Consider the following 25,430-nt stretch of genomic DNA (forward strand, 5'->3'; position numbering starts at 1 on the left):
ACTTCAAATAGAAGCAGCGTGCCAGGATATGGTGGTAGAAAGGGTGCACAGAGTAGGCCCCCCACCCACCCCCTCCAGACCAAGACCCAGAGTTACATTATTTAAATGCATGAACTACCTCCACAAGGCAGAAATCTGGGCAGCCTCCAGAAAGATAAAAGACCTTGCATGGGAAGGAAACAGACTTCACGTTTTTCAGGATTACTCCGCGGAGTTGTCCAAAATGAGGAAAGCCTTCTCACCCCTATGCTCTAAATTGGCCACCGATGGTCGAAGATTTGGCTTATTATACCCTGCAAAGCTACGTATATATGACGGCACCAGCTTTAAAGATTTTTCCACGCCCAAAGATGCAGAGGCATACATGCGAGAATTATCCCACGCTAAAACAGCGGAAGACATTACTGACATTGCCCCCTAAAGTTGGGTCCCTCACCCACCCACTCTTTTCTCTCTAAAATTTGAAACCAGCGCCCAGACGCCATCCCAGACTCGGTTACCCCTGACAGAAAACACAAAGGACCTGCAGCAATACCCTATCAAAAAGAGGAATCCTAATTCCTGAGTCTAAACTTATTAGACAAAAGACTGCATGGTTCAGAAGGCGCCAAAATTATGTTGCCTGAGGAACTTTAACTGTTTTCACCAGTTGGTACCCCAAGCCTCAAGAAGCTTATCACAAGACTTGACATCTTTTCTATTTGAGGCAACCCTTCCAACAAAATCTGGGACGCACCTTATACCTTAGATATAAATACAAGATGCTGAAGATGTTACATCACCGCCTCCACATAAAAACTCTCTCACCCCCCCCCCCCCCTCACCATTCTTTCTTCGTTCACAGCTTAACCATGAGCTATAACATCTGACGATAATTCATACCTAGACCCTCTTCCCCACCCATTCCCACCCCCCCTCCCCCCCCCCCCTCCCTTTCTCTTCAGCAGAGCCAGTGTGGGGCGGATGGACGGAGTGAGACGCCGGTTATTAGTCTTACTTCAATTTATTATATTGTTGTTCGGAAGTTCACTCTAGGGCACTTGCCCTTAGAGCAATTGTTGTTATTATGTGGATATTCTTCTACATGCCTTTTCTATTTCTCCCCTTTCTGACCCTCCTTTTCTTACCTCCCCCCCTCTCTCCATCTCCTTACGTCAAACTAAAGTTTAAGGCAAATAAGATATATGTTGTGTTTTTTGAGCTATCTAGATGCGTACTAATGCTTTTGTCTTCTCATGAGGTGGGATGGGGTCATGACCCCACAACCGCACTCTATGCTGAGCCATGCCTGACCTGACCATATGTACATGGAATGTGGGTGGCATCAATTCGCCCATGAAGCGGAGAAAAATTCTAATATATTTAAACAAAAATAATATAGACATAGCTTTCTTACAGGAAACGCACCTTACATTGGCAGAAACTTCAAAGCTGCAGATGCTGGGCTGGGTCGTGGTCGCATCCTCTCCTTACACGTCCAAAGCTCGAGGAGTAGTGATTTTGGCAAAACGGAATCTCCCAATGGAAATATTGTCAACTAAGACAGATGTAAATGGAAGGTACGTGGTGTCATCTGTCTCTATTGCCAGCAAAAAATACACCTTGGTCAACATGTATGCACCCACACCATACTCAAAACAATTTGTAAGGTCAATTTTAGCTCTATTAACCCCCCATGCAACCGAGAATCTAATTATAGGGGGAGATTTCAACATGGTAATGTCCCCATTACTTGACAGATCATCAGGTAAACACTCATCCTCTAACACACCAAAAGTTGGTCTAAAACTATTGCAAGACTCCTTGCAGGTGGTGGACGTGTGGAGAGCACACCACCCCATAGAAAGGGACTACACATGCCTCTCCTCCGCGCATGGGTCCCTATCCCGCATCGACTATATATTTGTCTCGCTCACAATTTTCCCACTCTTGACCAAATCTAACATTGGACCCATAGCTCTCTCAGATCACGCCATGGTGACAGCGCATATTCAATTGCCTGATGAACCTGGCAGCAATAAATTATGGAGATTCCCCTCTAGATTCACTGCTTCCCCAAAATTTAAGGCCCTTGTAGAAAAGTCGATCCTAAACTATTGCACAGATAATAAAGAAATGAGAGAGTCAAACCCCACTCTATTCTGGATGGCCCTAAAACCAGTAGTAAGAGGATCTATAGTATCCTTCACGGCAGCGACAAATAAGATATATTCTAAAAAATATATTACCCTGCAGGCGGAACTAACTTCTGCCTTTTCTACTTTCAAAACCTCTCCAACACCGGCACATAAACAGGCCTATCTCCTAGCGAAGACACACTTCGATGAATATTTGGCGGATATGGGTGACAGGTACCTTTTTACAGTAAATTATAAATTTCATCGGTTTGGTAATAAAGTGGGAACCCTACTGTCTAATCTATTAAAGGGCTCCTATAAACCCGCGATAGTTCACCCACTTCGTAAACCTAACGGAGTAATGACCGAGTCAAATACCCAGATTGCCGAGACCATGCAACAATTCTACAAAGATCTTTACACCTCCGCCATCCCTAATACCGATTCCTCAACACCACAAGAAGGGACAGAAACTCATAACCCTCCCCTCACCCCAGAATGGGAAACCCTACAATACCCTACCCTCACACCTGAAATGTCTAACTCGCTGATAGCAGAAATCACAGAAGCAGAAGTAGCGGAAGCAATTAAATACTTGAAGCCGAACAAGGCCCCAGGCCCGGACGGTTACAGCGGAGAGTTTTACAAACTACTAGCTCCCACTATAACTCCAATACTTACACAGGCCTTTAATGATATGATCACAAAACATAACCCCCCGCTACCCTTAAAATCCTCCCTAAACCTGATAGAGACCTGTCCCTCCCGGGATCATATCGCCCGATTTCATTGCTTAATTTAGATTATAAGCTCCTAGCCAAAATTGTGTCAAATAGATTAAAAATTATAATGCCGCAGATAATTCATGCCAATCAGACGGGATTCATATCAGGGAGGCACTCAGTAGTTAACGTTCGAAAAGTAATGGCAGTCTTAACAGCCTCTCAAAGATCATCTCCGCACATACACAATGCTATACTATCACTAGACGCCGAGAAGGCCTTTGACCTTATAGAGTGGTCACACCTGTATAACACACTATCTAAATTTAAGTTCCCCGAAGCCTTCATTAATATCATTAAATTACTATATTACAAACCCCAAACTCGAGTAGCGTGTAATGGGTTTTTGTCTGACCCCTTCATTATAGAAAAAGGCACGAGACAGGGATGCCCGCTCTCACCCTTACTGTTCGCCATAGCGTTGGAACCTCTGGCGATGATGCTGAGAACATCAAGCAGTTACAAGGGCATAAGGGTGGGAGACAAGGAGGTGAAAATTGCATTGTTCGCCGATGATATGCTTCTATTCTTATCAGACCCCCAAAATTCCATACCTGAGATTCTCCGTCTCATTACCCTATTCGGAAGCAGAGCAGGATACAAAATTAACGTCACTAAATCAGAACTTTTACCCCTTAACATGCCACAGAACGATATACAAGCACTGTCCATGACCACACACCTAAAAATCACCCAGGCACACTTCAAATATCTCGGCATTTTAATTCCCAAGTCACCCCATGATATCTACCAACTAAACCTGACAAAAACCATTTCCACTATACTTACAAAACTAGACGGATGGCAAGACCTACCAATTTCACTGGTCGGGCGAATAGCTGTGATAAAGAATATCATTTTCCCTAAAATATTTTATGTACTACAACTACTACCCTTTGTCATAACCAAAAAAGATAACCAAAAATTAAGAAGTGCCATTTTGCGCTTCATATGGCAAGGGAAAAAACCAAAAATAGCATATTCTAAATTAGCTTTATCCAAGGAGGAAGGGGGGTCAGGCATCCCAGACGTATACTCCTACTCCCTAGCTATCCTTATGAGATATGCAGCAGATTGGATGCTAGAACAAAGTAACTACACAAATTTAGAATTGGACAGATGTGCCTTTCACCCATATTCGCCAAACGCCCTACTTCATTCCGCGAAAAAACTTATCCCAACAGAAATTCTGAATCATCCATTGTTTCATGATACTTACTTAGGATGGACCCTACTTAATAAAAAACTAAAAGGACGACATAATGCCACACCATATGTGAATCTGTGGGGTAATCCGGCTTTTGTTCCCTCACTGCATAATGCCGCCTTTCTACAATGGAGGGAAAAAGGCTTGACTTCAGCCAATCAAATGTTTGATCCAGGCGGTGCCCTTGTCCAGTTCAGTGATCTGAGAGAGCGATATCTATTGCCTAATTCCAATTTTTTCATGTACTTACAAGTACGCCACTATGTACAATCCCTACAACTCACACAAACCCAATCGTCATCAACAGATGTAATCCTTAAAACACTGAAAAAATGGGAAACCCAAACCTACAAATTGAAAAATATATATACACACTTAGCCAACATTCCTGCGGCAACATACATGACCAAACTGGCAGACAGATGGCACCACGATATCGTTGAGATCCGATCCCCTGGGGACCTGGTGGGGGGGTTTGTGGCCACGATGAAGGCTCTGCACTCAGCTTACCTACAGGAAGTACACCTGAAGACAGTACATAGAGCTTATATGTCTCCTAACACAAGAGCACACTTTATTACAGACGACGAAGGGCGATGCCCAAAATGTGGGACAGTAGCGGCTTCACTCTTACACTGCTTCTGGGAATGCTCCAAGATTAGAAGGTATTGGAACAAATTATTTGTGTTTATTAACTCCCAGCTTCATGTAAAAGTTGCGCCAAACCCTAAGGCCTGTCTGTGCATCAACTTTGAGGGGTGGCTGGACATGGCTCAGCATAGAGAGGTGATTCCACTGCTTGCGATCATCTTTACGATTTCAAAAAAACTGATACTCAAGCACTGGATTGCCAAAACCAGCCCGAGACTAGCCGATTTACATAGGATGACAATACAACAAATGTACTATGATCGGAAATATTTGTCAACTACTTCTCCGTCAAGTGGTTCCAACTTCCGCAGGAAATGGGAAAGATATATACTTACCCTAGATGAGGGCACTCAATCGAAAATTTACTTATATGCGGAGCATCAGTCTTGGTCCCTAGTAAAACATAGCTTCAACACGCAGTATCTCGCGTTGTGAAATATTGTAGTGAGCCAACTCAGCTCCATTGTCCAAGCTGTAAAGACCACCTCTTCCCAAAACATTAAGAAGCGCGCCTCTTATCCAGGCGCAGGAATTGGCGAAACGATATTTATTTGAACCCACCGAAATATGAGAATTAGAAAAGCTAATAGGAATTGAAACAGCTCTCCTACTCGCAATTTGACACCCCCCCCCTCCCCCCACCCCCCCTTCTTTCCTCCTCTGTCTCTTTTCATCTTTCTCTATCTTTCTATTGTTAGTTATAAATGTAAGGTATAGGATAGTGTTTAAGGGGCAGATGGGTCCGACTAGTGAGTTATATTACAGGAACCAAGGACGGAACTTGGGAAGTTAAAACTGCTCTGTAATAAGATATGTTGTATAGGAATAACCCATATTTCAGATTTGGTTGATAAATTGACATGAGGTTTTGTCGGATAACGACAAAGCAAAATGTATTACGCCAATGTATGTATACTACTTTATTCAATGTTGCCATGATAACTATTGGACTTCTGCCATTTTGGGCATAATGGATCTACCTGATTGTATTCAACAGTGCAAACTTGTCTTTATTTATGTTGAAAATAAAGAAAACGTTTATTCAAAAAAAAAAAGATGGTGATGCAGCTGCTCCAATTACTAAAAGCATTACGTTCTTATTCAGTTTATTTACATTATTTAATTCACATTAGATAAGCACAAAACCTGAAACACACACTGCCTAATATAAAATCTTTAAAAAATTAGTAGTAGTACCTTACTGCCCTTACTGCCTGTACTGGTACTTCCTCCACTGCATAACTGGTACACCCTCAACTTCTCAACACTATCACAAGCACCTACTACTGCATGAGCCATGATGAACTCAGTGCCAAGAGATAGCGTACAATGCAGGTAATGGAGGTTGAGAGGATTCTTTTATGTAAACATACATATTTTCAAAAGGTTAAAATCACCTTTAGTGACATTCATATATACAAATATGTACACTTGCATAGATAGAAATATCTAAATATAAATGTTAAAACCTTGCTTTAGTGAGAGCAAACAACTTAGCATGAATTAATTGCCACTACAGTCACAAAAAGAAAATGGTCGACTCAACCATAGGCAGATACAAGGGGGGGGAAGGGGGGGTAGTTTTGGTCTGGAACACTCCACCTGGCCTGTGCTTTTCACTGCGGTCTTCAAACCAGAACAGAGGACAGACAACAAGATATGAGTCAGTTCAGAACAGCCATCAGGACGACGGCACTGACGAATGGCACAACCAACCCGGAAACAAGACTCAAGACAAGTTATGCAGGTGAGCTTGCTGGAGTCAGAAGGGAGTAACACCTGATTTAAGGAGAGCAGTATGTGGTGCTGTGAGGAGAAAAAGACAAAATGTGGTGCTGTGAGGGGCGGCGGTATGTGTGTTATAAGGGGAGCATTATGTGCTGAGAGGAGGACAGTAGGTGATACTGTGAAGAAGGCAGGATGTGGTTTAGTATGAGGTGCTGCACAGGGAGCATTATTTTCTGTATAGAGCACAGTATGTGGTGCAGATGTGGTGCTGTGAGGGGTGCTCTATGTGCTGTGACGATGACAGTATGTGACGCTGTGAGGGAGGCAGGATATGTTTCTGTGAGGGGGCATTATGTGCTGTGAAGAGGACAGTATGTGATGCTGTGAGGGAGGCAGGATATGTTTCTGTGGGCATTATGTGCTGTGAAAATGGGATGTAGTGCGGAGAGGGGGGCAATATGTGGTGTTGTGAATATGTGCTATAAGGTTAGTGTAGGGCAGGTGTTCCCAAACTTTTTTGAATCACGGCACCCTATGGTATCAGAATTTTTTTCATGGCACCCCATTAAAATAATAAATTAAGTAAATTGTGTTTATATGTCATCATTAGGGTTAGTTATGTGGTAAGGAACATGATTCACTGACCAATATGAATTTGAAATACTCATGGACCACCAAGCCAAGGCACCCCTGCACGTGTCCCAAGGCACCCCAGGGTGTGCCATGGCGCACAGTTTGGAAACCACTGGTGTAGGGGGTAGTACGTTTTTCTGCGAGGAGGGGAGGGAGGGGGAAGCAAACCATGCAGCCTACTACTTTATGTTTGCTGGCAGTTGCAGATTGATGGACAAAAAAATCCAAATTGTTTGACACACTTTAAAAGCAACTATTATTTATCTCTTTTCCAAAACTTTTCAAGATTTAGAAAAGCACCAATGGATCTTAAAACAAGAGATGTCAGCTGGGAGCATGTTAAACACTACTATTCCCCTCACTTCCTTCCACTACTACTGTGCCCCCAAACAGACAGGAAGTCTGCTTTACATTTGTGGCTATTACTAGTAGCTTGTGTGTGTAGTGTACATTTACTAAACATAAAAATCAAACATTTCTACATTAATATGTAACAAGCCATTATTATTATTTCAGTTAGAGAAGCAGTGTTACTAGCCAAAGACACTGCTGGAACCGGCTAGTCTCGCTTCAGCATCACCACCATACTGGACTGCTGGATGTAAATCTTGCTTACCTCGCCCAAAAAAGCTTGATGGAACGACTCTTCATCGAAAGGCTCAGTTCTCAAACGACCTGTTGAAAAATCATATTAACAGATTTACAAAATATAGTGCAAGTAAATCCCTAAAACAGTGATCCATACACTATATGACAACTTTGTCTATCTATCTAGAGAAATTAGCTTTCAAAGCTTTTGCTTTGAGCGGGCTCACATATACATACATACATATATATGTTTACACATTCAGTATATATATATATATATATATATATATACACACACATATAAGTGCAGACAGACAGACGCTGCACTCTGAGTCATACATCCTGTGCAAAAATGGTGATTTAATCTGCAATGTTTCGGGGCAACCTCCCCTTTCTCAAGCCAAACAACAACCTCTTGTGGTTTGGCTTGAGAAAGGGGAGGTTCCCCCGAAACATTGCCCATTAAAGCACCATTTTTTCATGGGATTTATGACTCAGAGTGCCGCGTCTGTCTGCATCTATGTCCCTGAGTTGTTTCTCTAGATCTTTGGAAGGCACCTGAGCATCTATACCAGCCCGTTAACCTTTGGAGTGCCGGTTCTTCACTTTGGATATATTTTTATATAAATATATTTCCGACGACATAAAATTGAGTAAGGAAATTAACTCAGGAGAGGATGAGGATACACTACACTGGAAAGGTGGGCGGAGAGGTGGAAAAAGCAGTTTAATATTGCATTGATGCATTAAAAGGGGAATGGATTCAAGGGATGCCAATGTGATAGTGCCTCTTTACAAGGCATTGGTGAGACCACACTTGGAATACTGTGTTCCAAGGACATAAATGAATTGGACATAAATGAATTGGAACAGGTAAGAGAAGGGCAACTAAGCTAGTAAAAGGACTCGAATCACTAGAATACAAAGATAGATTAACCAGGCTGGAGAAATGGAGGCTGAGAGGACATATGATTAGCATATTCAAATAAAAAAATGGGAATCATATGGAACTGGGAGATGATTTGTTCACTAACAGGCCTATACTTAGGACACGCGGTATGTGCTGAGGCTCGAGGAAAATAAATTCCGTACTGAATTCAGAAGAGGATTCTTCACCATTAGAGATGTAAAATTCTGGAACTGCCAGTGGGGGTAGTTATAGCAACTATTGTTAATGAATTTAAGTCAAAACTGGATACATTTTTGGTCACTGAGGGAATCTTTTAGATACGACTTACAGACAGGGGCGAATTTAGGGATCAGGCCGCCCCTAGGCACAACATTTTTGGCCGCCCCCCCCTATTTTAATATAATCATTATTAAAGTCCTAACTTGCCAAGTTGTCTGGAAAAAAGGGCATCCTAGCCCTGAAACATTCTTCCTCACATCATATATATATATATATATATATATATATATATATATATATATATTTAAATAAATTGTAACTTTAGCCCACCTCAATATTTTTTTTAAGCAGTCTGGACTGCTGCTCAGTGTACTGAGGACCTGGAGGGAGGGAGGCAGGGAGGTGGAGGATTAAGCTTAGCACACACCGACAGTCTGTCACATCGCAGCAGGGCAGGGACGGGCGCGCTGCTCAGCTCAGCTGCTGTACCCGCCCATTGTATACACAGCAGCCAATAGGCTGTGTGTATAGAGTAGCCAATGGGCGCCAGCAGCAGTGAGCATGAGCTCAGCCATTCAGCGCACCAAGAGGCAGAGCCCTCCGGAGTCCGGACGCGCAGTGGGACCGCTGCGATGGTTATGTAATGTGCATGACCGTGCGGGTGGGCAGTGGCGGGTGATGAGGCCACTGCCTCCGACATATGATGAATTATGTCGGCGGCGGCGCTGCTCGTCAGTCGCCGCTGACAGCTCAACTCTGCCAGCTGCTATTCATTTATTCAGTTAGCCTGCTGTGCCGCCCTAAATTGGTGCCGCCCCAAGGCCCGTGCCTCACAAATCCGGCCCTGCTTACAGAAGTCAGTAGTTACAAGTCAAATAGGTTTAACTCTAGTGTTTATTCTAGCACCCGCTATCTTTGAAAACCAATGCAGTTCCTGTTCCCTGCCTGGGGTGTCGCTGTCTGCTGTGGTGTTTCTAGCACAGGTCTGGTTTGACACCCCAGGCAGGGAAGAGGAACTGCATGGGTTTTCAAAGATAGCAGGTGCTAGAATGAACACTAGAACTCGATGGACTAAAGTATTTTTTCAACCTTGATTACTATGTTACTATGTTATATGGAACAAAATATATTTTCTTTTTCACTGGTCTGCTAGAGTAGTAGCTGGGTGCTTCTCTATCTTACATCTCCCTGAGCCTGCAATATTAAACTTTCAGATTAGTCGACAGCAGAAACTGACTTCATAGACTGGGAAATTGGCAATGATTTACAGCAGCTAAATGAGATGAAAATGTCATAAAGATGTGGGAAGTGGGAATATCTTCCTGATATGATGTGGAAGGAAATAAACTATAATTTTCAATTCTAAATGAGTAAGTCAGTGTAAATATATTTTACTTCAAATATGAACACAAAATAAGCACTGAAAGTCCTCTGTGTGAAGAGCTACTTACTCCGAGTCAGCACTGCTCCACTGTCCTGGTAATCCTGAATCTCTGCGTCCTTTCTCCCCAGCAGAGCACCCAGCTGTAGGCACTGACACTCCAGAGCCTTAGTCATGGAAAGCAGAGGCCGTAGTAAGTGGCGGCATGCCTGCCAATCAAACACAGGAGAGACAGAGGATGTGTTTTTTTATAAATACAATGAGAAAATAATTATATACCACTTGATAGGTATAGAAAGAAAATAAGAATAGAGTAGTGTGATATATGTTGTTAATGCATATATCCATTTAGCTATAAGCAACATGTGGATTTCTAGTTGTTCTGGGACCAGAAATCCCAGCATGCCCTGTCAGCCATAGACAACCTATATCTAACCATATGTTACACAACATGAAGTTTTACAAAAGGCCAGAGGGTATGAGAGAGTCTTAGTCACTTCTGTATAAACACCAATAGCAAATCACTGTCTTTCAGCATGGAAAAAAAGGTGATTAAATATTATACATTATTTGTTAACAGCTATATGAATATAGAGGTTAATGGAATTAATCCAGAGCAGTAAATATACAAGTGGGTTAGAATGTATATTCCAAAGTGCTGCTTATCGAATTGTACGTCAATTTTTAGTTTTTTAATTTTTATCCAGAACCCAAACACATAAAGCATTGTGCAGTTTCCATTCCCGGGCCACAAGTATTAATAGATGAAGAAATGTCATCAAGTTGATAGTTCGTTACTAAAGATATAGTGACCTCTAGTGTTCCAATGTGATATAAAACACACACTAGTTGTCCCATTTTTGTTAGCAGAAGTAAAGCAGAAACTCTAGAAAGTAGAAAAAAATAAGCAAGTTCATCTTCATATTTTATTTTATTATTTTTTGCTATGTTTATCAGTCAACTTTTATCTTAAGGTGCATACACACTGTACAATTTTTTTGACCAATTTCATTGAAAGACATTTCCCTTGAACCAAGTGTCCTGGACGAAAGATGTTGACGAAAGACGAAAGATCTAGCTACAGTTTATAGGCTCTTTTTGAAAGATATCCAAATTGAGCTGCATGCACAGTTGCCGAACAACCTTGAGGATGAACAACTGGAGGGTATACGCATCATCATTCGTCGTTCGTCGCAAACGCACTGAAAGATATTTTGACCAATTTCGTTCAGAATGGCCGAAATGAACGAAATTGGTCAAAAAAGTTGGTCAAAAAAATTGTACAGTGTGTATGCACCTTTAGTTCATCCTTTGGGAAAGGACACTGTCTCACCCCACAGTATAAATGTAATCCCAGGCAAATAAATGGGGAAGCAATGCAACACAAATAATTCACTATGCAGTCCATTTGGATTACTGAGCGCTCACAGCGGAGACTGTAATCCATAATGTAAAGACAATGGAGAATGAAAACACTGCAGTGCAGGCAAGAAGACTCAAGCATTAACTGTATTATAGTAAAATTAATTGTAACTTAAATATGACAAATTATTGTTATTAAGAAAATTTACTATGACTAATTATTGCTATTACTAATTATTGCTATTAAGAATGTATTCATGGCCTATTATTCTGCTGAAGACGTTTATTTAAGTCAGGGCTGAAACTAGGGTTTCCGGCGCCCGGGGCAAGGCAGTCTTTCGGTGCCCCCCCCCCCCCCCCCCAGTGATGCTGCTGAAATTTTCGGGGGGGGCTCTGTGAGCCTCTAGCCATGCCCCCAGCCCCCTGGCTGCGGGAATAGATGCTGTGCGCATGCGCACAGCGTTTATTCCCCGCTGCTTAGTTAGCAGCTGACAGGGGGGACCGGACCAAATGACGCCTTGTCCCTGGCGCCGGAGACCCCCCCCCTTGACGTTGCTCAGGCTGGCTCCTACCCGGTGTGCTGGCAAGTGGCGACGGCGGGGTGGCATCCTCTGCTCAGCGCTGGAGGCGGGAGGGAGTCGGGCGGCAGGACAAGGGTGCGCAGTGTGGCGTCACCACGTTGCGCCGTTTGATGTCAATAGAGGCGGGGGGCGGGGCTAGCATATTCAACGATGCCGGGTTCACAGCATCGCCGTCAGCAACACCTGTCACCGCGCCTCACAGCGCCCCTCACCTCCAGCGCCCGGTGTGCGTGACCCCCCAGCCCCCCCCTAGTTACGGCCCTGTTTAAGTGAACATTCTAATGTACAAACAAATAGTGTTCATTCTAGCACCCGCCATCTTTGAAAGCCATTGCAGTTCCTCTTCCCTGCCTGGGGTGTCGCTGTCTGCTGTGGTGTTTCTAGCACAGGTCTAGTTTGAATATCAGTGCTGATATACAGACCCCACTGTGCTACAAGCACTACAGCAGACAGCGACACCCCAGGCAGGGAAGAGGAACTGTATGGGTTTTCAAATATGGCAGGTGCTAGAATGAACACTAATCAAATGCTGTTAACAACACACTTTAATATTGAAACTGTGGCAATTGGAGCAGCCTGAAGGAAACACTGGAAGTAGGTGCCGGAGCATGACTAAAGTAGGCTGCACTGATATATACAGTGTGGCGGGTTTGGTGGAATATGGAGGCAGACTGCTGTGAAGCAAACTAGGAACGGAACTAGAAGACAATGTACTGAGAGAGACGTTGTACTGGCAATGTATATTCCTGGTACCGGTTGTCAGAACTAAAGTGTCTAGACAGTCAATAGGTCGATACCAAAATGTCACATGCAATAGGTTGACACGGTCCAAAGGTGGACATAAAAAAGGTCAACATGAAAAGTGTACACATCAAGAGGTCAACATGTGTTTTTCACCATTTAAAAAAAAAATATTTTGGACTTTTTTCATACTTTACCATCCATGTGGACTACAGCTAAGAACGGTAAAGTGTGAGGAACCAGGCCCGAAGCACTGTGAGCGAAGCAAGGGTACACGTTACACTAATTGGGGGTCCATGTCTACAAGCATCAACATTAACATAAAAAAAACATGAAAACCGCATGTCAAATTTTTCATGTGTCTACCTTTTCATGTTGACCCTGTCAGCCTATTGTATGTTCACCTATTGACTGTCTATTTAATAATCCACACCAATATAATCTGCAGCTCCTGGTATAAATAGAGCAGTCTACGTGCTGATAGGCTGGGGGAACATGCAAAGCTAACCAACAGAGCGGGCCATATGAAACAAATCAGTGGCGTAAGTTTATAACAGAGGCCCGGAGGCGAAAGTGTGATGTTGCCCCCCCACACACACACACACACACATGAAAAAAACAGTATTTCTTAAGACTATTGGTTATCCATCCTAATATGCAGACACACCCACATAGGCACACGTCACACACATACACACACACACACGCACATAGCCACACAGGGACACAAATATATACACAGCCACATACATACATAAAACCACATGAATAAACACTGCCACATACACACACATGTATACACATACAGTAGCTACATATGCACATACACCCACAATTATACACTGCAACTTACACACAAACACATGATTACACACAGCTACATATGCACATACATCACATGTATACACACAGCAACACACACACATGTATGCACATACAGTAGCTACATATGCACATACACCCACATGTAGAAACTGACACTTACACACACACAGACACATGTATACACACAGCTACATATGCACATATACCCACATGTACACACACAGCAACACACACACATGTATGCACATACAGTAGCTACATATGCACATACACCCACAATTATACACACACAAACACATATATACACACAGCTACATATGCACATACACCCACATGTATACACACACCTCTGTAAACACAGCCACATATGCGCAATCAGCCCATACATGCACACAAAGCAACACATGTATATAAACACAGCTCTATATAGATACACACACAATACACAAATACTTTAACACACACTACAACTGCCCCCTCTCACCTATAAAAGAGGCATCCATCTATATCATGAGGCATGAGCCAGAAGATCGTAGGAGGTGGAGAGCTGGACGGGCTGCAGGGCTGTCAGGAGGAGACAGGGGCTCTGCGTGTGACAGGAAGTCCCATCTCCTCCTCTCACTGAGCTCCTGGAGCAGCGCTGCTGATCACTGCAGCGCTGCTCTCATCAAGTATTTTTGCTGGCGAGCAGGGGCTGGAGTTTACCAGAGGCGATGGATGTCAGGCCGGGTGTCCCCTTCAAACGTGACTCCATTGCCTCCGGGACTTCCGCCACAGAAAAAAAATCAAGAAAACGGTGCTCATGATTCAGAATGGCAGGAAACCCCAGGAGAATGGCAGATAGGTGCCTAAACACTTGGTGGGTGCTGCATAGGGTCAAAGAGGGCCACAAAACGACAGCGCCAGACCCAGTTATGGGGTCCGGGTGACATTTAGTAAAGGCCCATACACACTGGGCGATTTTGAGCTGAAAGTCGCTGAAAACAGCAGGTTTGGCGGCTTTCAGCTCAAAGCCGCCCAGTGTGTACGGCCTGGCAATGAGCGCTGCTGCGCGCTCCCGCAACATCGCCGGGAAAGCCGTTCATCTGCTGGTTATACCAGCAGATGAGTGGCTTTCAGGACGGCTCTGCTATGAAACTTTGTCTTCCCCCCCTCCGTCAGCGCCAGGCAGGGGGAAAGCCGCTCAGTGTGTATGCACTGAGCGGCTTTCCCCACAGCGATTATAGTGATCATCGCTGTCCATACATGCTGGGCATAGTCGCATAGTGTGTATGGACCTTAAGTCAACCTACACCATCTAACGCTAATTTATGTGTATGTTATTCCTATATTGATCACTATATATTTCCATACAGTAGTTGTGGAGACACTTTTTTTTTTTTTTTTTTTCAAATATTTTTATTGGCATTTTCAGTATTACAGCTGTGGGTGATAATCCAGAAAAATGCACAGTTCGGTATACAGCAGTGATATAATACAGTTACTGACATTAATAGACAATAGATATGACAACAAGAAAAGGGGGGTCATTTTCGTACTGGTGTAGTTCTACCTCACAGTATCCATCATCTAACTTCTAATCAATTTTGCTGTAGATATATAGTCTGCTATAGTTTACAAACTAGAGAAACAGCTATAACACTTATATAACAATGTAAAGGGGGGGGGGAGGGGTCTGAGAGAGGGAAGGAAAGGTTTTGGGGAAGGTAACAGGGGGGGGAAGTAGTTGATCCACATTCGTACTTTCTGAGTCTCTTATTATCTAGTCATATTTAGAGGTATCCATATTTTTAATACTTTTAATACGTCACTTCTGGGGGATGATGTCAATTATACTTTAAGCTTTCAAACTTCAATAGCTCTATGCCACATTGGCATCGTCAGTGGGGTCCGCCAGCGGGCCCCACCTTTCCATTAGTTTCACAGGAGTTGAGGTGTGCAGGTTCACATCATATTGATCATAGTTACGTATTCGCGTTAGCATTTGAATCAATTCAGTTAAGTGAGGGGGGTTTCTGAGTAGCCAGTGCTTCATAATTAATTTTTTTGCCACAGTGACCATTATAGTTAAGAACGGTATCATTTTCAGTTGTTGGCATCTTAGCTCCCAGACATCAAAGTTGGCAAACAACAGGGGGAAGGGGTGTAGAGCCACCTTGATATCCAGTGTGGTATTGATATAATCTATTATATTATACCAAAATTTCTTAATTTTTCCACAGGTCCATAGGTTATGGAATAGCGTTGCTGAGGCCATTCCACACTTCAGACAACATCCAGTTTCCTCAGGAACAAAGTGGCTGCGCTGTGCCGGAGATATATATGCTCTATGTATTATCTTCATGTGTGTTTCCTGTAACATTGAGGACCTTAATATATGCAGCGTTTCATTAATGTATTTAAATATTGTGTCCTTGTCTGTTAATAAAGGAATATCCCTTAGCCATTGTGTCCTGGTCTGTTCTTGTAGTGCAGGGATTTTGGGTTTAAATAGTTCGGAATAGATTAATTTTACTTTGAACCGTCCGCTTTCGAACTTGGTTATGATGTTTTGTAGTTTAGATGTGGCTTGTGGGTTTGGTGTGTCAGTGGGTAGAGATGCTATGTAGTGTAGTAATTGCATTATGGGGAATATGCTTGGTGCATTTAAATTGTATTTTGATTTTATTTCATTGTAACTGAGTACTTTGCCACCTGGGTCGAATACTTGGGATATCAGTTTTAGGCCTTTTTGGTATACATGTTTGAATGCTGGGTTTTGCATTCCAGGGGAAAATGTTGGGTTTCCCCATATTGGTAGCCACTGTGTTCTTAGGGGGGATATTTTGAGGATTTTGCACGTCGCCCACCAGGCCTCATAGGTGTCTTTAAACAGTAGGTGGTTATAGATTTGTTTTGGTATGTGTGCTTTGGGGGTGTGAAGTAGTGCCCCTGGCGATAAGGGGTAAAATAGTGCGCAGTCTAGTTTGTATATAGAAAATTTGTCTGATTCTAATAGCCAGTCAATGGCGTAGCGATTGAGAAGCGCTTTGGAGTATAGTACTAAGTTTGGTAGTGCTAGGCCTCCCTCTGTCTTTGGCATCTGGAGTTTCGACAATGCTATTCTAGGTTTCCCTGATTTCCAGACAAACCTAGTACATGCCTGTGTAAGAAGTTTGATGTCAGCTGCAGTAAGTTTGGTAGGGAGTAGTTGTAACAGGTACGTCAGTCTTGGTAAGATGATCGTCTTTATTATCTCCACTCTGCCTAGAAGTGAGAGAGGGAGATCATGCCATGATTCCATTGTCTGTTTAGCCTTTGCAATTGCTGGGGTAAAGTTAGCTTTGTATAAAAGATTGGTTTTGTTTGGTATCTGAATCCCTAGGTATTTAATTTCTTGTTGTTTTATTTTGATTGTCTGTAGGTTTGTGGATGACGTGAAGGTGGGGGGGGTACCGCGTAGCATCAGTAGCTCCGACTTATTCACATTGATTTTGTACCCTGAGAAGCTGCCAAACTGGCCCAACAGTTCCATAGCTATTGGGATAGAATGTTCTGGGTGTGTAAAGAATAGCAGCATGTCATCTGCGAATAACGCCACCCTCAAGTCGATTTCTCTCACTTGAATACCCTGGTAAAGTGGTGACTCCCTCAGTGTAACCGCCAGGGGCTCTAAGGATAGTGCAAAAAGGAGTGGGGACATGGGACACCATTGTCTTGTACCACGTAAGATGGGAAATGGGTCTGATATACTTCCATTACAGAGTATCCTTGAAGAGGAACCTGAATATAATGTTTTTAGCCATGTAATAAACAGAGCTGGAAAGCCAAATCTCTCTAGCGTATGGAATAGGTGGTCCCAGTGCACCATGTCGAAGGCCTTCTCAGCATCCAACGATAAAATTGCCCTAGTTGCCTCCGACACGGCGCACTGGGAGTCACCAACCACCGCCAGCACTCTTCTAATATTTGCCACTGGCTGCCTTCCCATGACAAAACCTGTCTGGTCATGGTGTACAAGTAGGGGAACAATAGGTTTTAGACGTTCTGCCAGTATTTTTGTCATTAATTTGTAGTCGAGGTTGAGTAATGATATTGGCCTGTAGGAGGCTGGATCAGACAAATCTCTTCCTGCTTTTGGGAGTACACGTATATTTGCCATGTTGAAGCTTGGGGGGATACTCTTGCTCTGTAGGATATAGTTGAAGGTTGTGACTAGACAGGGAGTGATTTTGTGTTGTAGTAATTTGTAATATTCGGTCGTGAACCCGTCTGGGCCGGGGGCCTTGCCTGGTTTTAGCTTAGAAATGGCCTCCGTCACCTCCTGCAGTGTGATGTCTTTAACTAGAGATGCGTTAAGTGCGTCTGGGAGTTGGGGTAATGCCAGGTCTTCCCAGAAGGCAGAGCTTTGTGAGGTGTCCGATATGGGTTTGGAGTAGAGGTTGCCATAGTAATCATTTAGGACCTTGGCTATCTCTGTGTTAGATTTCGTCGTGGTGCAATCTGGCTTTTTCAGCGGGTGAATAGTGGAGGGTGTGCGTTGTCCCTGTAGCAAGTTTGATAATAACTTCCCAGATTTATTTCCATATTTATTAAATCTGAAGTCTTTCTTAAATGAATACCATGTCTCCATTTTTGCAAGTAGTGCCTCATACTCCTGTCGGGCCTGAGTGTATTGTGTTTTGTGTGATGGGGTCGGGTGTGCTTTGAATTTTTGAAAGGATTCTGTTAGACGTTGTTGGGCCTCTAGGTATTTTTTTGTGGTATTGCGCCTCTGGGAGGTAGAGAATGAAATTATCTCACCTCTCATTGTGGCTTTCGCGGCTTCCCAATATAGAAGTGGGTTTGAATCTAAGGTGTCCTTATTGCTCTCGTGGTATTGTTCCCAGGCGGTTTTGATTTTATTTTGGAGTTGGGGTGAAGTGGCCAGTGTCGAGGGGCATCTCCATGTGATAAAAGATGATTGTTCTCTAGACAGTTTAATTTTTGTCCAGATCACCGCATGGTCGGATAGTGTGATTGGTTCTATGTGTGTGTCCTCTATTTTGGGAAGGAATGTAGTGGATGTTAGAATATAATCAATCCTGGACAACTGTCCAGTGGATGCTGCTAGGCAAGTGTAATCCTTCTCAATGGGGTTGAGGACCCTCCATATGTCTACCAGTTGTAGTTGTGTAGCAAGTGCCTGTATACCGAATTTTGGGAGTTTCTTGCGGTTTGTGTTCTGAATTTGCCTGTCGAGTATGGGGGATGTAATTAGATTGAGATCGCCTCCCAGTATTATAGGTGTATCTAAGTGCGGTGTTAATATTGATATTAACTTTAAAAAGAAGTGTTTAGAATATGTATTAGGTGCATATACTGACATGCATATAAATGGCTGGGTTTCATAGAGCATATGACACAATATATATCGGCCCTCTGGATCAGGTACCACACTGGATATCGTTATAGGTAAATTGGCTCTTACCAGAATTGCTACTCCTCTGGCTTTGGAGCTGTAGGGAGCCGCTGCTGCCACCTTCCATCCCATGATGCCAAGTTTGAGGGTCTCTGCCGCAGTCAGATGTGTCTCCTGTAATAAAGCAATATCTAATCGAAGTTTGTTAATGTACATCAACACCTTTTTTCTTTTTTGGGGCGAATTTATGCCCCCTATGTTCCAACTTCCTAGCTTAAGGGACATGTTATACTAATGGTGTGGGTATGGACAACTTGTGACTTACTATTCTCTGTTTTTGACTGTGACAACATTTTTTTTTTTTTTTTTTTCTCTCTTTCTTTTCATATAAACTGGTACATACAGTAGTAGTTTCAGATATTTAATCATTGGATCAGGACAACAGGGAAAGTCAGAGGGGAGGGTGGGTTTAAGGAGGGGGTACAATGATAACAGTAGTAAGTAATACTTCCGTAGTAAATACTGAATGTGATTGATCATATTGATCAAAATCCTAGTGGAAAGGCCTGGCTCCTTAGGCCAGCCGTCCAATACGTATCTATATATATATGTATAAACTAGTTAAACGGTCTTTGGCAACTTTAACTTATTTATAGTAGTTTTAAAGACGTTGGTGCAGTGTCACATTTGGTGTCACCGCATGTATTTCGCCTACAATTTCCATATAGCGCCTCCATAACACATGTTTTTAGTATAAAGGAGGCATGTGGAAATCTAGTTCGGGTATCATGTATCGGCCATTCATCATCTTATTAGTCCAGGTATAGGTGTTCTTTGTAAACATGTATGCAGGGGCTGGTGTGGGCAAGTCCCACGTCTGATTGTCTTCCTTGTGGGTCAAGTGAGGCGAAATATGCCTGCGTGAGCATGATTCGGAGTGTTCTCCTTAGGATGTGGTGACCGTGAGACACCTTCCTTGTAACTTCGGCTTGGTGTGTGATTTCAGGTGATCACATTGTGTCTCTGCGTTGTGTCTCTGGGGGTGTTGTGCCTACATGTTTCCCATGTCTATTCGCTTTCATAGACTTTAATGGATGACAATTAGAACATTTTCCCTTTTTTTCCTCTCCTCTTCCTGTCAGTGAAGGATGGGATGGTGGGGCTTAGTAATGCAAAATGAGAAAAGAAAAAAAAAAAAGAAAAAACAACATGCTCCATGCGTCCTATTCGGTCATTGGTGATGTGGGCGAAGATGACATGCAAAGATAAGGTAGGTATAGATTACTTCCTCCGCTTCAATCGCAATCTGACATATGCTGATGGGGGTGTTGGGGCATGGCGGCTTCTCTTATGTACGCCTCTGCATCCTGTGCTGACATGAAGTCCTTATATTCGGAACCTTCACAAATGCGCAGTCGCGCTGGGTATAAGAGTGCGAATTTCCGGCCTTCCTGTATTAATTTCGTGCACACAGGGGAGAAATCTTTTCTGGCCTTGGTTAACTCAGCCGAGTAATCTTGGAATATAAGTATTTTGTGACCATTCCATTTAATGTCCTTATTCTTCCTCGAAGCCACCCAGAATAACTCTTTGTGCAAGTAGTTCAATGCCTTGAATATAACAGCCCGTGGCCTGGCTCCCTCTTGTGGTCTTAGGGGGCCCAGCCTATGTGCTCTTTCTATTACCAGGTCTGTGCATCTGTCTTGGATGTTTAAGATATTAGGGAGGGTGATCCTTATGAAGTCGTATAATTCCTGTCCCTTAACAGTTTCAGGGAGGCCAATTATGCGTAAGTTGTTCCTCCTCGACCTGTTCTCCAGATCTTGCACTTTATTCTGTAATTGCAATATAGTTTTGGTGTGATCTTCAGTAACACTCTTAATTTCACAGACCTCTGCGAATGTCTCTCCCATTTTATGTTCCGTTTGCAGCACTCTCTGCTGAAGCTGCGCCAGCTGTTTATTAATTGTGGCTGTTTGCTTATCTAGCAGGGGGCTCACCGCTGCCCTCACTGCTGCTATTAGGTCCCCATAGAGGACTGGGGCTGTGGGATCTGGCTCAGCAGCTGTTGAAAGCGGGGTGTGTAATGAGGGTGGGTGCAGTGTCTCCAGTACCTGAATATCCTCCCTGCGGGAGTCTTCATCTGGGAGGCAGCTAGTCTTTGTCGGGGAAGGCGGCCGGGACGCGCTAGCTCCGGTGGGCAGCGCCATCTTGGATGGTTTGTCCTTATTAACTTTCTCCCTCTGCGCGCGGCTCTTGGTGCTGGGCATGTCCGTCATATATTTGTCCATGCGCCCGCTTCGTTCCTGCAGGCTGTGCGGGGTAGTTGGTGCCGTTTTTCGAGGCTTAAAGCCTTGTAGTTTAGAGTTTGGACGGCTGTAATAGCGGAGCAGGCTCTCCTAGCCGCCGCACATGTAGCCGCCGGAACCGGAAGTCAGTTGTGGAGACACTTACTGCTAATGTTAGACATGTGCATAATCCTGGCATAATCCTTATTCACTTTGGTAGGTGGGTCGAAAGAAGCGGTTCATTTAGCATGACAGCCCAATAATAGGAAGTCTTCTGGCAGAAAACAAGGTGGTGTTACAGCTGCAAGCTAACATATCTGCCTTAGAGTGCTGTCCAATTATTCACAGCCCTCTCTGATATTAGGGCGGTATTCAATCCCGGCAGCTATTTCTGCCTGCGGAAATAGCACCCGTCGCCAAGACAATGCTGCCATTTCCAAGAGGATTGAAGGCAGATTACAACAAAACAGGTACAATTTCAAAAGAAGTTAATGTGTTTTGTCTGAAACAGCAGTGAATTATCGAAATCACGGCCGTTTTTCAACAGTCCGCGGCAGTTTTTGCTGGCACGCCCACTTTCTGACACTTGACATTCGGAACATTAAATAGCAGCGGTCCAGTTACAGTCAAGCTGAGCGAAAATGGCCCAGGATACCGACTGTCAGCACGTTCTGACAGTCCAAATCCCGTATTGAATACTATCATGTGCTATCACATTCTGTTATAATGATATTTCTTACCATTGTGATGCTAGCCTCTTTACAGTGAAAGTCCCAGTAAAATGGAAGACCAGAGAGCTGACTCTTCACATGCAGCATTAGGGTCCCCTCTTTCATGTAATAGGAGAACCGGTTGGGGTCACTCTCTGTAGAATCCAGCAGTGGTAGTATCAGCTTGGACAGGTGGGTGAGGAAAGAGGAGATTGGAGCTTTCAGGCGTTTATTTAGCTCCTGGGGAAAACAGATGGATATTTAATGAAGAAGACACATTCAAGAATACAACTTAAAAGGATAACTACCGATTTTAATATATTTTGACATAAGGATCCCAGCCCTCACCTTTACCCCCAAGCATGAAAAAAGGGAGTTACTCTATTTCCACTTTATTCCTTCCTGCATTTTATGGAGAATAACATTATCTCCACGCCTCAAAAATCACCAACAGGTCATATTTTGTGGGAGTTTTTAATCGTGTACATGCCAGTTACATTTTCATGGGTCATTAATTATCCCACCTGCTTCCAGAGGCAGAAATTCTCAAAACATGACCTGTTGCGAAAACTTTGGATTTGAGAATCACTGTCCTATCTAATGGAATGAGATTACTGTGAGAAAAGCACTGACACAAAGATCTGCAAAGTACTGTAAAAAGGGATTTTTGTAAGAACTTACCGTTCAAATCCCTTTCTCTGATATGGTCCTGGTGACACAGCTCAACATTGGGATGTAGGAGGGTCTGTAGGAGCCAGGCACATATCCTAAAGCTTTTGGAGGGTAGGCTCCTCCCTCTGCATCCCAGACTCTTCAGTTCAATCTTTCAAAGCCACTGGAATACATTAACTCAGTACAAACGCCTGCACATATTATATGCACAATTTCAAAATTAACTTTTCAACCATATATAACATGAAACATCATGAACACTGGCATACTTACTGAGCGTAAGGGAGGGATCGCTGTGTCACCAGGACCATATCAGAGAAAGGGATTCGAACGGTAAGTTCTTACAAAAATCCCTTTTTCTCTTTCAATGGTTCTGGTGACACAGCTCAACATTGGGACGTTCAAGAACCGGTCCTTTGGGAGGGTACGCTCAGGTCTGCAGCTCTCATCACTGCTCGCCCGAATGATGCGTCCTCCAACGCAAACTCATGGAACCTATAGAATTTGGCAAAAGTGTGAACAGATGACCAAGTGGCGGCCCTGCAGACCTGCTCAGCTGTGGCCCCATGGCGAACCGCCCAAGAGGTGGCGACCGACCTGGTGGTATGCGCATTGATCCTGGCCGGCACAGGCCTACCAACCTTAGTATATACAAAGGCAATGACAGAACGCAACCACCTAGCAATGGTCTGCTTAGAAGCAGGCCAACCAATCTTGTGCACATCATACAAGACTAGCAAAGTATCAGTCTTCCTGACACTCTTCACCCTGTCCACATAAATGCGCAAGGCGCGCACAATGTCCAAAATCCTCAATTTGTCCCTTTTCCTTGAATCCTCTGGGGGTTGAAACACAGGCAGAACTATCTCCTGATTCAAATGAAAAGCAGAGACTACTTTTGGCAAAAATTGGGGTACTGTTCGAAGAACAGCCCTGTCATCATGAAAAATAAGAAAGGGAGACTTGCAGGACAATGCTCCCAACTCCGAAATTCTCTTTGCAGATGCAACGGCCAATAAAAAGACAAGTTTCCATGTAAGGAACTTAAGGTCGGCCGACCTTAACGGCTCAAAGGGCGCCCTTTGGAGACACCAGTACCAGTGATAAGTCCCAGGGAGCCACTGGTTACTTGTAGGGAGGTTTCAATCTGGAAACCCCTTGCAGGAAAGTCTGTACCTCCGGTAGCATCGCTATCCTTTTCTGGAAATAGATTGACAGAGCCGAGATCTGTACCTTGAGTGACTGAAGGCTTAGACCAGACGAGAAACCATTTTGCAAGAATTCAAGTAACTTTGAAAGTGGAAATCGAGATGTATGCGATTTCTGCCTCTCACACCATCTAATATAGGTCTTCTAGACCCTATAATAGTTAGCCAAAGACACCGACTTCCTAGCCTTTACCATGGTATTCACCACAGCCTCTTGTTTTTTAAGATGGCGGTCTCAGTAGCCAAGCCGTCAAATTTAGCCGAGCTAAATCCAGGTGGAACAACGGCCCTTGGCTTAACAGATCTGACCTCTGAGGTAGACGCCACGAGTCCACAGACAGTCTCTGAACACTTGAGTACCAGGACCTCCTTGGCCAATCTGGGGCTATTAGAATCACCGGAATTCCTTGGGACTGGATTCTTTTCAGCACTCTCGCCAGCATTGGAAATGGTGGGAAAACATAAAGTAGACTCCCCCTCCCAGGGAATAGTCATTGCATCCACCACTTCGGCCAAAGGATCTCTTGTCCTGGCATAAAACCTGGGTACTTGATGATTGAACCTGGATGCCATAAGGTCCACATCCGGAGTTCCCCGCTTCACTGTAATCTGAAGGAATATCTGTGAGTTCAGACTCCATTACCCTTCGAGTAGTTCCTCCCTGCTCAGGAAATCGGCCTAAACATTTTTCACCCCGGGGATGAATATCGCTGATAATGCTGGAACCTTCTGCTCTGCCCACAAGAAGATCCAGGAAACTTCCCACATGGCCAGTCTGCTGCGTGTGACCCCCTGATAATTCAGGTATGCCACAGCCGTGGCATTGTCCGACTGAAGGGGAGACCCTGCAATCTTTCTCCTGCCAGGGATATAACCATCCACACAGCCCGCAATTCCAGGATGTTGATTGGCAGGGCTGACTCCTCCGTGGTCCACAAGCCCTGAAGCCGTAGGTCCAGAACAACTGCCCCCCCCCCCAGCCCCTGAGACTGGCGTCGGTAGTGACTACCAGCCAGTCCCAGGACTGCAGAGACCGACCCCACTGAAGGTAGTCCACCTCCATCCACCATTTCAGGGACGACCAGGTTTCTGGAGACAGCACTATGCACTCTGACTTCATGGTCTGAGTGTTCCCCGACCAGGATGTCAGAATGTTCCACTGGAATACTCGAGAGTGGAACCTGGTAAACAGTAGTGTCTCGAAAGTCGCCACCATTTTCCCCAGCAACTTGAGACACAGAGACCCCAGGATCTCCTGAAAAAAGAGAGATATGTCCCTGGCCTTTGTCTCTGGTAGAAATACCTGATGTAGATGGGTATCCAGGACCACCCCCCAGGAACTGGATTCTCTGTGACTGCACAAGCTGAGACTTTTGTAAATTTAAAAGCCAACCATGAACCTGCAAAAACCTGATGGGTTCTTCCAAGTGTTACTGCAACTTCTCCG

At 43.9% G+C, this 25,430-nt stretch overlaps 1 protein-coding gene across 1 annotated transcript in view; it reads right to left on the minus strand.

Annotated features, from left to right (window-relative positions):
- The window catches only part of NHEJ1 (non-homologous end joining factor 1), a 174,452-nt gene that overhangs the window by 131,280 nt on the left and 17,742 nt on the right, over positions 1-25,430 (minus strand). The window contains exons 3-5 of the mRNA XM_083153736.1: positions 22,134-22,343; positions 10,287-10,425; positions 7,735-7,793 (exon numbers count right to left, since the gene is read on the minus strand). Of these exons, the coding sequence (XP_083009862.1) occupies positions 7,735-7,793; positions 10,287-10,425; positions 22,134-22,343 (408 nt within the window). The remainder of the gene's footprint in view (positions 1-7,734; positions 7,794-10,286; positions 10,426-22,133; positions 22,344-25,430) is intronic.

The sequence above is a fragment of the Crinia signifera genome, chromosome 7 (assembly GCF_055691185.1).
Source record: "Crinia signifera chromosome 7, ASM5569118v1, whole genome shotgun sequence".
Taxonomy (NCBI): Eukaryota; Metazoa; Chordata; class Amphibia; order Anura; family Myobatrachidae; genus Crinia; species Crinia signifera.